Source organism: Phyllopteryx taeniolatus, chromosome 18 (genome assembly GCF_024500385.1).
Source record: "Phyllopteryx taeniolatus isolate TA_2022b chromosome 18, UOR_Ptae_1.2, whole genome shotgun sequence".
NCBI lineage: Eukaryota > Metazoa > Chordata > Actinopteri > Syngnathiformes > Syngnathidae > Phyllopteryx > Phyllopteryx taeniolatus.
The window spans coordinates 19,097,920-19,112,851 of NC_084519.1; the positions used below are offsets into that span (position 1 = coordinate 19,097,920).

General features: G+C 52.4%; 1 protein-coding gene across 5 annotated transcripts; it reads right to left on the reverse strand.

Annotated features, from left to right (window-relative positions):
* Nucleotides 1-61: 61 nt before the first annotated feature.
* LOC133468390 (pleckstrin homology domain-containing family G member 3-like) lies at nt 62-14,873 on the reverse strand. 5 transcript variants are annotated; one of them, XM_061754241.1, is made up of 17 exons: nt 13,895-14,873; nt 10,819-11,005; nt 10,014-10,114; nt 9,886-9,955; nt 9,763-9,809; nt 9,538-9,688; nt 9,121-9,252; nt 7,109-7,291; nt 6,870-6,962; nt 6,709-6,795; nt 6,577-6,604; nt 6,415-6,501; nt 6,243-6,275; nt 6,146-6,168; nt 3,929-4,027; nt 2,206-3,499; nt 62-1,682 (listed from the first exon to the last, which is right to left on the reverse strand). In XM_061754241.1, exons 1-17 carry the CDS (start codon nt 13,993-13,995, stop codon nt 892-894), a joined length of 3,507 nt encoding a protein of 1,168 aa, XP_061610225.1. In that variant the 5' UTR covers nt 13,996-14,873; the 3' UTR covers nt 62-891. The 5 variants fall into 5 exon arrangements, with proteins under 5 accessions (XP_061610225.1, XP_061610224.1, XP_061610226.1 ...); XM_061754240.1 differs by having other exon boundaries at nt 2,206-3,520; XM_061754242.1 differs by lacking the exon at nt 13,895-14,873 and adding an exon at nt 12,271-12,545 and having other exon boundaries at nt 2,206-3,520.
* Between the last annotated feature and the right edge of the window lie 59 nt (nt 14,874-14,932).

The following is a 14,932-nucleotide window of genomic DNA, read 5'->3' on the forward strand; positions in this document are numbered from 1 at the left end:
TCACCAGCTTTTAGCTCCCCAGCTTCCATCTCCCGGATGCCAAAAAGGCGCTCACGTGACCTTGATTTGTCCACAGCCCAGGAGGCCAGCCAGTGTTTTATTTCTCCAATAAATGTTGAAGTGCTGTACACAATACACAATACAATACAATACAATAGTTGTGACATTAAATATTACGACAGAGTACTCAAACGAAGAGCGTGTTTCGAATCAATCACTATAAAATCACTCATTTGAATCAGAAAACCAACTTCGACGGAGTTAATGGACTTGTTTGTTGTTGCCACGGAGACGGTTCGCAGACCATCACGTGACCTGCCCCTTGAAGCAAGGTCACATGACATCAATCTCCAGCGTTTCTTTGACTGATAGATTTATCCTACTAGTGCACTAGTGCATGTACTAGCACATTCACACTAGTGGAATGACAACATGTTACTAGTGAGGCAAAACTGTGCTACTAGTATTACTAGTGCTAGCAGTGAAATGATCTGAAATGAACAGTTAGCACTAGTAGCACACAGATATCAACTAGTGCACAGTTTTGGCCTCACTAGCTAACATGTAGTTGTCCTATAAGTATGCCAAAATGGTACATGGACCTTAAGCTGGATATTCTTGATAAGGAGGCTACTAGTGCGTGACACAGGCCTACCAGTTGGGTCTAGTAGTGTTAATAGTGTAGCACAGTAGTTTACTGGTAAGAGTTAATTGTGTACTAGTAGAAAAACAGGGGCACTAGTACTGGTAAAAATGTTACTAGGGTGGTGCACTGAGTTGTCTAACGAGCGAGGACAAAGAATGTACTAGTACATGGACAATTCGACACACTAGTAGGGTATGGAATAAATGCTCCAACGGCATTCCATATGAATTCTCATTTTCTGCGTTTTAGGAGTTGAGCTTCTGGAACTTTTGTCTGAGATTTTTCACTAAGTTGTGCTGTCCAGTAGCAGCCGAGGTTTGGAAGTGGTCTCCGGCGGTTTTGAGGTGATCTCCAGCAGTTTGGGATTGGTCTCCGTCTGGAGACTTAGCAAGTTGACTTCTCTGTTTGTACTCGTCCGACTCCTGGTAGGCCCGGCAGCGGTCCATGACGGCCAAGATGGAAATCTTCTCCCGACTGGTCGGAGAGCGGATCTCAACGTAAGCGTCGTCGTCGTCGTCGTCATCGATTGCCTCAGCTGGTTCCGGTTCGGCTTCTGGCGAAAGCTTCCCGGTGACCAAGAGCTGCCGCCGAGGGAACTTTTCTCGCGTAACGTGATCAGCAGTGTCGTTAGCGGCCCGCTGCCCTCGGGTCTCACGCACGAGGGCGCCGCTAAGCCAAGGGTCCAGAGAATGTGCTCCGTGGAGCCCCTTGTGGGATTTAAGGCGGCCGGAGGTCCAGGCGGCATAGGGCCGACGAGGCGCAGCGTCGCTCAAGGAACGCCCGCTCGACCCGACGTCAAACATTTGCTCCGGGACGGAGGAACTCCGGCTCGCCGCGTTAGACCCGCTCCCGTCCGAGTACTTGGACCGCAGTTCTCGCACGTCGGGCCAGTCGAAGCCCTCGGCGGACTGAGGTGCACAGATGGCGCCGGCGGGACTGCGAGAGCGACTCTGACCCGGAGAGACGCCGGCGGGCTCGGGACTCCGCGGCGGCACCTGATCCACGGGAGCGGCGGCTGGCAGAGTTGGACTGGGACCTGCCAAACAATTAGAGGCCACACCCAATCGTTAGCGTTGCCACCCTCGTAAATAAGCTAACAAACATAGGTCAGCAACTAAGCTCATAGAGTAAGCCCCAACCCTATTCGCAGTTCACCATTCACAAATTCACAAACCGTGTTTTCCCCGCTCTGTCTGTTTTTTTTGGTTTTAAGCAATCCATTTGGACGGATTGGTTCATACTGTGACTGTAATGCCCTCGCACGTGGGAAAGGAGAGCCATTGTCTCTGATGCATTTTTCCCAATCGTAGAACAGGTTAACGCAAGCACAGTCCGGCAGCAGCTGCTGTCAGCCTCGTAACTTGCTAAAGTCGTAAGTAAGAGGCTTGGAGCACTGGTAGGTATCAGAACGTTTTGCAGAACGTGGCCATTTTTCTCACTACTGGCGCGGGTTAGGGACCAAGCCGCGGTGAGAGGTCCACTGGATACAAGTTCACAAACCAAAAATAGCATTAGCCATGCTAGTACATGAGCAAATATATAACAACAGCTTTTCTTACCGCTGTCTGGGCTTTCCTCCAGCACGCAGGCCAGGGTCCGCTTGTCCGCCAGGCTTCCGTAACTTCGCCGTCTGACAAGCGGTGTGACGCTTTTGAGGCTCTGGCTGTACTGACGTGCGAGATAGCGGACCTTGCTGTCCGCTTTGTCATCTGTCAGTTTCTCGTCCTCGTCTACGGTGTGTGTTCCAAGTTGGGCGCCTTGAGGAAGCTGAGCTCTGAGCACACCGGGAGGAACGGTCAAGCTTGCTGTGCGGGTCCTGTTGTTGCCTTTGTCTCTGAGGGATGAAGCCGCAACGGTCTCCCGTGAGATGGAGTCCAGGTCCAGCTCAGCTCCCTCCTTTTGAAGTCTTTTGTTCGTAACGTCGGAAAGGCAGATAGTCCTGCCGAGTTGCTTTTCCATCGCTTGCCAGACTTTGAGCATTTCGCTGGAAGGTCTGAAGTCTTCATCCTCTGCGTTCTGTTGCCTTTGCGCTCTGGACCGGGAGAACCCTTTCACAAGCAACCCAGAATTTTGGAGACCTGCGCTTCTCTGACCATCCAAAGAGTCACTGGAGACCATGCGACCTTTGGAATCTGATGGCAGCGAACTGGAGTCCACAGCTGGGGGCAAGGGCTCGGTCTGGGCGGGGATGCTGTTAAGGCGGCTGACCGACGTTTTCACGAGGCCTGCCGGGATGTACGTCAGACTCTCTCTACGCCGGAGGCCGAAGCCGGCTTCCTGGTTCTCTGCTTTCTCGTAGTACATCTTGATCTTCCCGATGAGAAGTTGGTCCTGACTGGAGAGGGTTGAGTCTCGCCTTCGCAGAACACCGCTGTCCTCGTCAAAGCGAGCGTCGCCCCGAGGAGACAGGAGCATCCGGTCGGCTTCGCTCAGATCCGAGCCGACGCTGTTGAGCGGCGAAGACGGTCCGGGTCCGGCGTGTTTGGCACTGAAACCGAGGTGACCTCTGGTCGCGACGGGTAACCGTGGCGAAGCTCCCGGAGAGCAGACGTCATCCTGGCCCGGAGCGCCTCGCTTCACGCTGCTAAAGTGCTCTGCGATAGTGCCCGCTTTATCCAGGACGGACGAAGGAAGAATGCTGCCGTTTCCATCTGCTTCCTTCTCGCCATCCTCGTCTTCAGAGGATTCTCCGCTACTTCCGGGTTTAGATTCTGACTCTGGGGTGGCGGACAATGGGTCCTCTGCGCACACAGGGACTTGGGCAGGTTTCAGGTCCTCTGATCCGGCTCGCTCAGACAATGGGCAGGACTCTGGAGGAAGTAGAGAACCTAACGCTTCCTCTTCTGTGGACAGCTGCAAAGCAAGGATGGATTCCTTGAAGTGTGTTAGGAGAGAAGAAATTGATCAAGAAGAGAACCCGAGGAACTGACAGCCTGAACACCAGAGGTGGGGGACTCTGGTTACATGGCTGGAGTCAAGTCAGACTCAAGTTGGCAGTTTTAGGACTTGGGACATTCTTTGCTGAAAGTGAAAGCTGAAATTAATGACTTGAACTACATGGCTTGGCAAATCTTGCAGGATTGTATTCAATAAGCTGCATTTTCAAGGTAGTGGCCTATTAGATTTTTTTGTGTATGACTTGACTTTTTTAATCTTGCTTGAAACTTGACGTTTAAGACTTGAGACTTCCTCATCACTTGCACATACTGCACGTGACTTCCGCCCACCTCTGGTGAACACTGACATTGGTGGTTGCTTGGCCAAAGGTGGACTCGGACTGACCTGCTCACAAGCTGCTTCGGGTCCTACAGGCTCCTCCTCTTCACCGAGGCCACTTTCTTCATTGGAATCGTTGAAGGAAACGTCGCTTCTCTCCATCTCCTTCGACAAGTCACACAAGCTAATTAGTTCATGAGCCCAAAATGCAAAAGGTCTTAAATGGGACTCTGAAAGTCCTCCAACCTTTCTTCATCTTAACTAACCCTTCAACGCTACATCGAGCATCACCACTGAACCCCAATGCTTGACCACGACCAAGCTCCACGCAACCCATCAAGTACTAGTACCCTAACCCTAACCAGCAGAGGTGGGAGTAAGTCACAGACGTGCAAGTCGCAAGAGTCTGAAGTCTTAACCGTAAACATTCAAGCAAGTCCCAAGTCAAGAAAGTAATAAGTCAAGTCATCCAATCTTGCTCAGTCACAACACCCTACATAATATTCATTCGCAGAGTCGCTGACCAGCTTTCGCCAAGCTAAACTGTTAAGCTTACCTGTCTTGTGGGTTTTATAGCAACGGATGAAGTTAGATGTCAGAGTTGTGGAGCGTCTTATCTTTGACTTGCAAATGGCAACAGGCAAGACTGGTCAAGTCACTTCGTTCAAGTCTCAGCCAAGTTAAGTTTCGTGAAGACCAAGTCCCAGTCAAGTGGAGTCTTCCATAGGTTTTAGCTACAAGTCCTAAAATTCTGCGACTCGAGTCCCCCGCCTATCCAAAGCAGCCGCCTAAACAAGAATGCCAGCGCAAGGAACACTACTAGCTTAGCTTGACAAAGCGACTCGGCAGATATTTTAGGCTAGAAGCGGGGAACATTGCTTAGCGTTTCCCAGTGTTGGCAGCTTAGCCCATTGGCGCAAGACCACGTGTCCGTCACCTATCTGCTGACGACATGAAGAATGGCTGAGGCGGATCCTCAATGATTGGGAACGTGAGACGCTAACGAGCTAAAAGTAGCAATATCCCGCTGTCCCGCTCCACTCCAAGTACGGCACAACGCCGCCGAGGTCCAATCGGCAGCCGACATTAGCGATGTAGCGTTAAGCCTTTTGTTACGTTGTTAAGTGCGCGCATGATCGCTAGCGGAGAGCCTCGCTCGCCCCGTTGCGCCAGCAAGAGACGGCGGCCGGCACAGAGCTAGCGAGGTCGGGCGACGCGCTAACGTCGGCCTCGCTCTCATCGTTATCTTCCGACCTGACCTTTGACCTCGTCGATGCACACCAAACGCAAGTCAAATCTTCCACGGGCAAGCTTTTATTTGTCAAAGTCATCGCGATCCCAACGTGACCCCGCCTCTCACAGGCATCGACCGGAGACCCCGGCCGGGCTCCTGAGAAAGAAATACACATATTGCCGATTACAGCGCAGTGTCACGATCCAAGACTTTCGGAATCCATTCTTCTATCAACTATTCCATCCGTTCAGCTTGAATGCAAATGTATTTGGCATTCAAGCGAAGCGAAGCGATATGAGAGGGAGCCAAGGTTCTGAGGCTGCTTCAGGTCCCATCACACGTTATCACTGCAAATAACGATGACTTTGATAATAGAGCAGTGATTCCCAACCAGTGTGCCGTGGGAAATTATCCCATTTTATTTCATTGCTCAGAAAAAAGGAGAGAATAATACTGATAAATAATGCATCTTTGTTCCTCTATTTATGCCAGCGAGGCAAAGGGACAGACGGAACAAATGAATCTCATCTTCTGTGAGATGGCAGGAAGTACATACAGTCATGAATGTCTCCACCTTTTGGTGACATTTGTGTCCGTTGGTGTGCCGTGGGATTTTCCCAATGTCAAATATGTGCCTTGGCTCCATCAAGGTTGCAAGTCACTTTCCCTGAGTAGGATTCAGTTGCCGACGGAAAATGAAGAATTGTTTCCCGGAGTCGAAGCAGACGTTTGCAAATGTCTTATTTGGAAAATACACCAAGATAATCAGTCTGCTTTCATGCAGACCTCAAGAAATCCAAAATCAGATGATTGATCCAAATTGTTGTAGCTGATGCTGATAGTGATTAGTGTTGGTGACCCCTCTAGGGGTCGAGATGTATGCTTGACGTCCACGCGTCATCTGCTCTCTCTCGAGTGACTTTAATTCAGAAGCAAAGGTGGTTGTCACGGTAACCACCTGACGGCAGTCATCATGTCTCCTCCACAACTCAACTTTGACCTTTTCATTGTCTCGATGATCCTGAATTCCGTCCATCAACGCTTCTTACCTTGGCGACCGCGCCCACTTGCCCTGCGAACAACGAGGTGATGATGACGATGACAGGAATGATCCAAAATCCATCAATAATCAATTCAAGCGTTTACCTTTGGCGCTCGACTCAATTCTCTCGTTCGCGTCTGAAGCAGAAACGACGTCAACATCAATTTCTTGGTGATTTCTTTCCGTCCCTCCATTCATCCTTCCATCCATCCATCCATCACCCATTCCTCAAAGATCATGCGTGCGTGCGTGCGTGCGTGCGTGCGTAGGCTTCACCTGCCGAGCGTTGACGTGGAAACTCGTCGGGCGAACAGCACGGAACTTTCTTGAGCCTCTCCGGGCAGTAGCGATGCCCGGTAGGATCTACAGGGGGCGACGTGTGCCGCGTTATGGTCACACCTGGACTCTCGGACGTTTGCTTGAAGCGGCTTTACTCACATCTGGGATTCAAGATGGTGTCTTTGGCCTGAAACACACACCGCCATAACTTTATTCACACTGGATACATTTAAACCGGAATTACAACTCGCTTATGCGGAAGTTGACGGCGAAGTCGAACGCGATCCCGACCTTCTGCGGGATGATATCGTGGTGGTTTTCCAGAATGATGCGTTTGATGTGTTGGGCCCACATCTTCTTCTCCTCCACGGATTTGGCCTGAGAAACAAAGGGCGGCGGTCGGTCACGTGATGCGGAGAAAGCCCCGCCCCCTGGCGACGGCGCCCGCTGACCTGCACGGTGTGCGGCCGCTTGGGTTGTTTGTAGTGAGTCACGCTGAAGCTCAGACTGTCTTTGGTGATCTCGATCAGCATCAGCGCGGAGCACTGACGCAACGACAACAACGAGGCGCTCTTTATTTCAACTTGCTCGATTACTGTGGATGGGCGAGGTCAGTCCTAGTGGACCTCCGTCACCGGGCCTGCCCATTTCACATCGTGTACAAATCATGGCGTCGATGCGCGCGTCTCACCGAGATGTGCTCCTTGTACACGTAGTGCTCGCCGCGGCGTTTGGTGATGAGCAGCACGCGCTCCAAAAGGAAGAGCGTTCGCTCGTTTTTGGCCCGGTGGACCTTGAAGGTTCCCTCCAGGACCAGCTCGCCGTACGTGGTCAGGTCCGGACCTTTCCAGTGCAGCAGCAGCGACTGAACCTCCTGCGAGAGCACAAAAAGCAAAAAGGAAAAAGCGGCAAATCACTTTGTGATTTCCTTTGCATGACTTGATGAGCACTGTTAGGACATCCCCCCCCCCCCCCCCCCCCCGCTCCCTCCAGTCGAATACACAAACAGGCTTGTTGCTTGAGGAAATGCCGGTTGAGACTTTGGGGCAAAGGGGCAGCACTGACATGGAGGAACATGAACCGTGGGGTCTTTTTCTCGGATTCATCTTTTGACTTTTATCCGCCGGGCCCAAAATGTTCTGTGGAAACGTGCGGCTGGATTGGCCACTTGACCTCGCTCGAAAATCCCTTTGTAGCGTTTGTTTCAACTGACTTTATAAAAGGCCCCGTTGCCGAAAAAAACAAAAGGGCAGGCCCGGCAATCCGGAGTTCCAGTTCTCGCGGACTTTGCGGTCTAGCCTGACGGGCGACGTCATTCCAAGGAGCGCGGGCCTACATCGGGTTCGCTCACTGCGCAGAAGGCGACGAGGACCGGGCGCCTGATGACAACGGGACCCAAATTGGCCCGCGTAATCGATTGTCTCTTGTCGTGCTCGAGCGGCTCCAACTCGCGGGGGGCAAATTCCTCGTGCGTTTTTGACACGCTGGGCAATAAAGAGGAATTCCGATTCTCATTGTGGAATCGAATCCACGACAAGGCGCCGGATCGTCTCTGCACCGGCGGAAACTAAATCTCACTCATTGACCACCGACCACTGAATTGGCTGCCACTCACAATCGGACGCCTGCTATTGAAGCACTTGTTCAACGGAAACGATGCCACGCTTCAGGGGCCAAGTAAGCCGACTTCGCGACGAATGCTACGCCGCCTTGGTAATAAATCTAACCGAAATAAATATGTCAAACCCACTTTTTCGAGTATTCGGGATGTCATATTGTTCCTATGGCGCCTCAGTAAACACGTGAAATACTGTACGAATTGAAATGAAGCCCGCATTCCTGAGCGCCAGACGCTTTTGCTCCTTGGAATTTCTCCACGTCGCTAGCGAACATCTCCGCCTACGTCTCCGCTCCCGAGCCGGCGCTGTCGACGGCGTGCCGACGCGTGTGCTCTCGCGACACGGAGGAAAGGGGGCGGTCTTAGCCAAATATGGACAGAGCGGGTCCGAAAGTGGCTCCAACACAAGTAGCTGTCAGGCGGGCCTTTTCTGGACACTCGGGTGTTTTTGGAAATGAAATGGAAACTTTGATACGATTCGTCCCATGTTGGACGAAATACGGGACCTTGCAAAATGTCCGTCAACAGCTTCGGGTTGCTTTGGTGGGAAAGCACTGGCGCAACTTGGACCCATTTACAAGTTGAGGACGACCGCCTGCTTTTGTTTGTATGGTGGCTGGTTAGGGTCACTTGAGCTTGCCGCGATTTCCAGAGGGATGCAGAAATGCACGTACCCTCAAAATCATTTCTGGAGCGTTTTCCAAACGCTACATACTAACTCTAGATCGCACGTGTCGATGAAGGAAAAAAACTGCAATGGATTTCGTTGAGAAATTTCAGATTGTTTGCACTAAGATAATAATCAATAAATGTGACTATTTTCTGAATATACTTATTCCCAAAACAATGGGAAGATTTGGGAAGCATTTATAATATAATCTAGGAAGCCACGAATGCACCGGAAATCGAGGCGAACTCAAAGGCGTTTGGACACGCCCTCAAATGTCGCCTTTGCAGCGATCGGAGCGCCGGGAACGCGCTATGCCCGCTGCGACTCCCCCGATAAACGTGCGCGTTCGGATGCCCGGCCGCCGTCTCCTGCGGGACTTTTCCGCCGTCACCACTCCGACTCGGCCGCCTCTGACCTGCAGTCTGACGGCGTGCTCGTGTTTGCGCTTCATGTCGTTGATGTACCAGGCCACGCTCGTCATGGTGACGATGGCCTCCTCCACCACCTCGTAGCCTTCCTCCTGGGGGTCGAAGTGCTTGGCGATCTCCTAAACATAAAAACCAAGCGGCCAATTATTCTCTCGTCTGTTTGAACGGCAACAGGCGGAGACGCGCGGCTCATTGGACCTTTCCGGCTTTTCATTGTTCATAGAGAAATGAACAAGGGTCATTATGTGCAGTTCAAAACAACAACCACAACATATTTTGGGAGCAAACAAGGGAACACGCCGCATCCAAGTGTCGGAACTTGACGGACAGCTCGGTCATTCGAACTGAAGCGAGTTCCTAGGGATCCGCGGGGCGTCCTCCTCATCTCATCGCCGTGACGTCACCTGGAGCAGCAGGTGGTACTTGAGGATCCTCTGGACGGGTTTGAGCAGGTACGAGCCCAAAGGCAGCGGCCGCTTCAGGGCGGCCTGGCGCTCCCGGAAGAAGACGGCCAGGCTTTTGTCCTGCATGCAGTCGGTCAGCGCCGCCACCGAGCTGCAACGAGCGCACGGGCGGTCAGGGAGGGCGAAAGGTCAACAACGTGCGCACGGGCCGAGGCGAGGCCTCACTTCGGGTAGTTGGTGCAATACTGAGTGTAGATGTCAAAGTACTCGCTCTGAAATGAAATCACACGCGCGCGGGATTATTTGCGAGGTCGGAAGACCCGGAAGGAGCGAGCGCACCTTCCTCACCTTCGTGACGAAGCACCTGGCCACCGCCACCGCGTCCCGCCGGCACAGGTCCAGATCCTGAAGCAGCTCGCTGCCGACGAGAGACGCGTTCAGGCGTCCGAGGACGACAAAGGCTTGGTCGAACTCACCTGTTGAACTCGTAAATGTCCTCGATGTTGCCGAAGAGGAAGCAGACCTGCTCCGGGCGGACGCTCGGGTCCGCCCGGTCGATGATGTGCGCCAGGTAGTCCTGGCGGGACGGGACGGGACACGACCGCGATGTGGGAATTACCTCGTGGCCTTGAAATAGCCACGTGACAAGATTTGCCCAAATGCTGAGTGCGCTTGGAGTGGCCACTTCAACTCGCGGACGTGCCAGATAGTAGTTGGAGTTCCGTCAGGTGTCCGCCGGAAAACGCTTCGCAGCGATTGCCGACGTGAGCGACCGTCCGTCGTTCCCAATCGCTAGAATTGTGTAAAACAACGTGGCAAGAGTTGTCCGTCCGAAGTTGGAATGGCCGCTTCGACCCGAGCGAGACGCACCGAGAATTCTCAAAACCCGATGAGAAATGGGATATCGCCGACAGACAATTTGCTCCGTAAATGCCTTCCGATGATAAGCAAACAGTACAACTCGATTGTTATTCTTTGTCAACGTATCTCTCGGAGCCTTTCATTTGGTCTGCAGCCCTTCTCCCATTGGCTGACATGTTTCAGATCAAAAGAATATTCCCCAATCATTCCCAAAAGTGGACGCGACTAAATGAGCGGGACGTTTCGAAGGGCTTCACTTGCCCTAAAAAGTCCACATTATCGCTCAGATTGTTTTTCCGGAATGTATTTGTCGAAGAGCTCACTCCCTTTCCTTCAGGAAAATTCCACAAATATGGCGGCCGCTTGTCACGTCGCTACTCAAAAAGAACTTTCCCATTATTTTCCCGAAGGCCCAGTCACCTCCACGATCATCCGCAGGTCTCTGACGTACGTCCTCTCGGTCTCGATGATCTCCGAGACCACGCGGTCCAGGTACGTCGGCGCCATGATGATGCGCCGCCCCTTCTGGTCACATGAATCGCCTCCGCCCTCCTCGGGGCTCGCGCTCAGCGAGGACGACGACGACGGCGACGGGAAGTGAGCGACTCTGCGGGGAGAGGGTCGAGCGGAGGGCAACATGGTGACGGTGTCGCTACGGTGATTCAACTCAGGCGGAAACTAATCATTATTTGAATAATCGACTCATCTGTGGGCGGATGACTGCTTGGCACCTCCGCCTCCCAGTTCTGAGGACCGAGGTTCAAATCCGGCCTTCCTGTGTGGCGTTTGCACGTGGTTTTTTTTGCTTTGTTGTTTTTATCTTTAGGGACTCTGATTTCCTCCCGCATCCCAAAAACGCGCACGCTAGGTTAATTGAAGACTAAATTGTCCGTAGGTATGAACGTGTGTGTGTGAATGTGCCCTGCGATTGGCTGGCGACCGGCGCAGGGTGTACCCTCCCTCTCGCCCGCAGTTAGCCGGGTTAGGCGCGGGCATGTCCGCGACCCGCGTGTGAGGATAAGCGGTACAGAAAACATCTGTTGATTATTTCTCGATTAACTGATGAATGGGATCAAAAAAAAAAGAATAATAATTGCCATCCCTTTACTCGAAAAGATGGATTTTTTTTCAAATTGACAGTCCAGAAAATGCACAAGCAGAAATCGATGATGTTTCCGTTACTGGTTTGCCCAACGACATCCGTCAGAAAATAGAGACGAAAGAAAATCCTCAAAAGAAATCAAATACAAATGGGAAATAATGCTGATGATTGTTTTCCAAAGTCAAAGCAGATGTTTGTAAATGTCAGTCTTCTTACATGGAGGACGGCCGAAATCGAGAATATCGGCCGCTGAGACGATTTGGACAATCTGAAGTTCAACAAAGTCTGTAAATGAGGAATCGATGAATCGTTGCATCAACTACGGCATGAGCGCTTCTTCTATAAATAGGACGCATATTCGCACCACTGGGGGGCGTGCCCCCCTGCAGAGAGGCGCTTAGCGTGCTGAAACCGACTTATCTCGGTGTCAACTGGTTTCCGTGGTGATTAATAAGAGTCCGCTCACGTGACCTCCTGAGATTAGCTCCTGCTCACCGCATGCCGACTGACTGACACACGCCACCAATAGCCAATCGGCAGAACATCAAATACTCAAGTAACGCACCTGAAAGAAAAACATCTACTTCAGCGCGCTCATCGAGTATTTGTACCTGGAGAATTCAAAGTATCATCTGGAAGCTTCTATTTCAATCGGGAACGAGACGCCGCAGACACGCCACCGGCCCGAAGCGCCCGAAGCGCACGTGTGTTGCAGGACACGCAAGTGGCAAGAAAACAATCGGCGCCGGTGCATTTCTTTCTTCGCTTACCTTCGGCCGGCGAGAGAGGCGATCGGGAAGCGGACGGAAATCCGAGCGGCAGCCTGACCCTGATCCAATTAGACGCAAAGTCGGGGCGTTTTCTGCGACGCCCCCTGCCGGACGGCCGCTTGCCATCACGGTCACACGCAAAATGGGTTCATTTCAAACTTCCAGACCACACAAGCAACACCGCCCGTGGAGCTTCTCAGTCCATCTCAGGGCACCGAATCCATCGCAGCCGCACGCCATCCATCCATCCATCCATCCATCCATCTTCTGAGCCGCTTCTCCTCCTATCCCGGCTGTCATCGGGCAGGAGGCGGGGTACGCCCCGAACCGGTCGCCAGCCAATCGCAGGGCACATATAAAACAAACAACGCAACGCACCTACGGGCAATTTGAGAGTCTCCAATTCACGCATGTTTTTGGGATGTGGGAGGAAAGCCACGCAGGCACGGGGAGAACACGCCAACTCCACACAGGCGGGGCCGGCGATCGAACCCCGGTCCTCAGACGCTCTAACCGGTCGTCCGTCGTGCCGCCCGCAACTGCACCGCTCAACCAAAATAGTCCAGTTGCGAGAACACAAGAAGCCGTAATTGCGCGGCGGTGTCGTCTGCAAGTTGCGCCAGAGAGACTGGAAGAGTGACAGAAAGGCAACCCCCCCCCCCCCCCCAAAGAAATGCTGTTCAGCATGCAAAGGATTTTGGGCGCACACAAACAAGCGTTCTACGCACACACTGGTGTCCATTGTGCATTGTCACGAGCGCCAGCAACATCCCTAAATCAAGCACGCGCCATCGTGAGTCTTTTCAACTTGCACTTTCCCAAGAAGAAAAGTTGCCACACAACTTTTGTTGTTTGTTGGCTTACTGTCGCCAACGTCGGGCCAAGCGTCCACTTTTCAAGCCTCGGCTGCAAGCAAATCGGCACTTTTGGCACGTTGTTCGCGACCTGTCAAGAAAACCTTCTTCACACACCTGCAAGCGACGCAACGTCAACAGTAACGCAGCACGTCACTTTCCCGCACGCGGACGTCAGCAGAGGAGCGCCGACTTTCTTCAGGCCTCACCCGCAACATTCACACGCACGCGCACGCGCAAGGTGAGAGCGTGTCAGTGGAGATGCTTTGGGGCGATGCGTTCAGGGACCCACGTGGACAAGACGACTATTTCCACCCTTTGACCACGCCCGGCGGTCGGCGAGATGCAGTTGCCATGGTAACCGCTGTCACGCTCGGGTTGGAACGTTCCTGGGTTGCCATAGGAACCGTATCTCGTCATCAGTCGACTGACGAAACCGGTTTGCCAGAAGCCGAGTTTGAGTGGAGCTTTTTTCCCCCCGTTTTGACGATGTGTCGGATCGTCCGACTCGCGTTTCTTCTCCTTGTACGAGCGGCCGCACCTTCTGGAAACTTTGGACTGACAAGTTCCAACTTGAACTTTTCACGCCGATGCAGAATTGAAGCCAACAGACGAAGAAAAGTGTCGGCGGGCACTTGCTTACTTTTACTTCCGTGTTGACTGACCGACAGACAGACAGACAGACAGACGGCAAACGTCGGCCACGATGTTCTCTTTTCTTGTTCAACAATCACTTTTGAGACGAACTTTTTTGCCGGAGGCTCACTCACCCTGGCCGTGGAAGCAAAAGTTCAAGTCGGCCAAAGTTGGTCCGCCGCGCTCTTCGCGTCGACAAACGTCCCGGTTCGCAGCCGCCGTCGCCCCCGCGCATGCGCACGTTTCAAAATTCCGATTCAAATCAAAGGCTGCGCTTTTGCAATGGATGCGCACGCGCACACGCTGTCCTGCAGAGGGCAGCAGAGCCTCAGAAAGTTCGAGAACGCTTCAACGGTCACGACACGACCGCCGGTGTTCTTCACGTCCACATTGGAACAAAAAAGAAATCACGTTCATGACCTACAGTACAGTACAGCACAATTTTAGTTCTCATATTACTTCCATGTTTTCATTGAGTAGAGTGGTTCTCAAACCTTTGACAGCTGGAAAATGACGTCATTGGAATGATACAGTTTGACCATTAGAACTGCTGGGACATTTAAAAGCTGTACTCACATTCTTAGTCAATTAAAATGTATTTCAAAATATAGTTAAACAAAAGGTTTACCTAAACATCCCTCCACCCATTTTCTGTCGCTGGCGCCCATCCCTGCCGACTCCGGACGAGAGGCGGGGCACGCCCTGAACCGGTCGCCAGCCAAACGCAGGGCACATGGAAACAAACGACCGTTCGCACTCACGACGATTTAGAGTCTTCAATTCAACTAGCGTGCATGATTTGGGGATGTGGGAGGAAAGCGGAGTGCCCGCAGAAAAGCCACGCAGGCACGGGCAGGATTGGAACCCGCGACCTCACAACTGTGAGGCAGCTGTGCGAACCGGTCGCCCACTGTTCCACCACCTTTACACGAACACATTCTGGAAAATGAACACTTCTAAATGCATTCCATGGTTCTTAAATGTTAAATACAACTGAACTGTCCTTAACAAAAATCAAGTTGAAGCCAGCAGCGGAGCCCCGGGATGGCGCCCCCCAGGTATATCGTCAACCGGACGGAAATGTTTCCCGTTCAAGAGCGGTCCCTAAAAATGGGAGGGGCAAATCCATTTTGGACGAGACAGGTTCAATCGTTGCTGCGTTTTGGCACGCC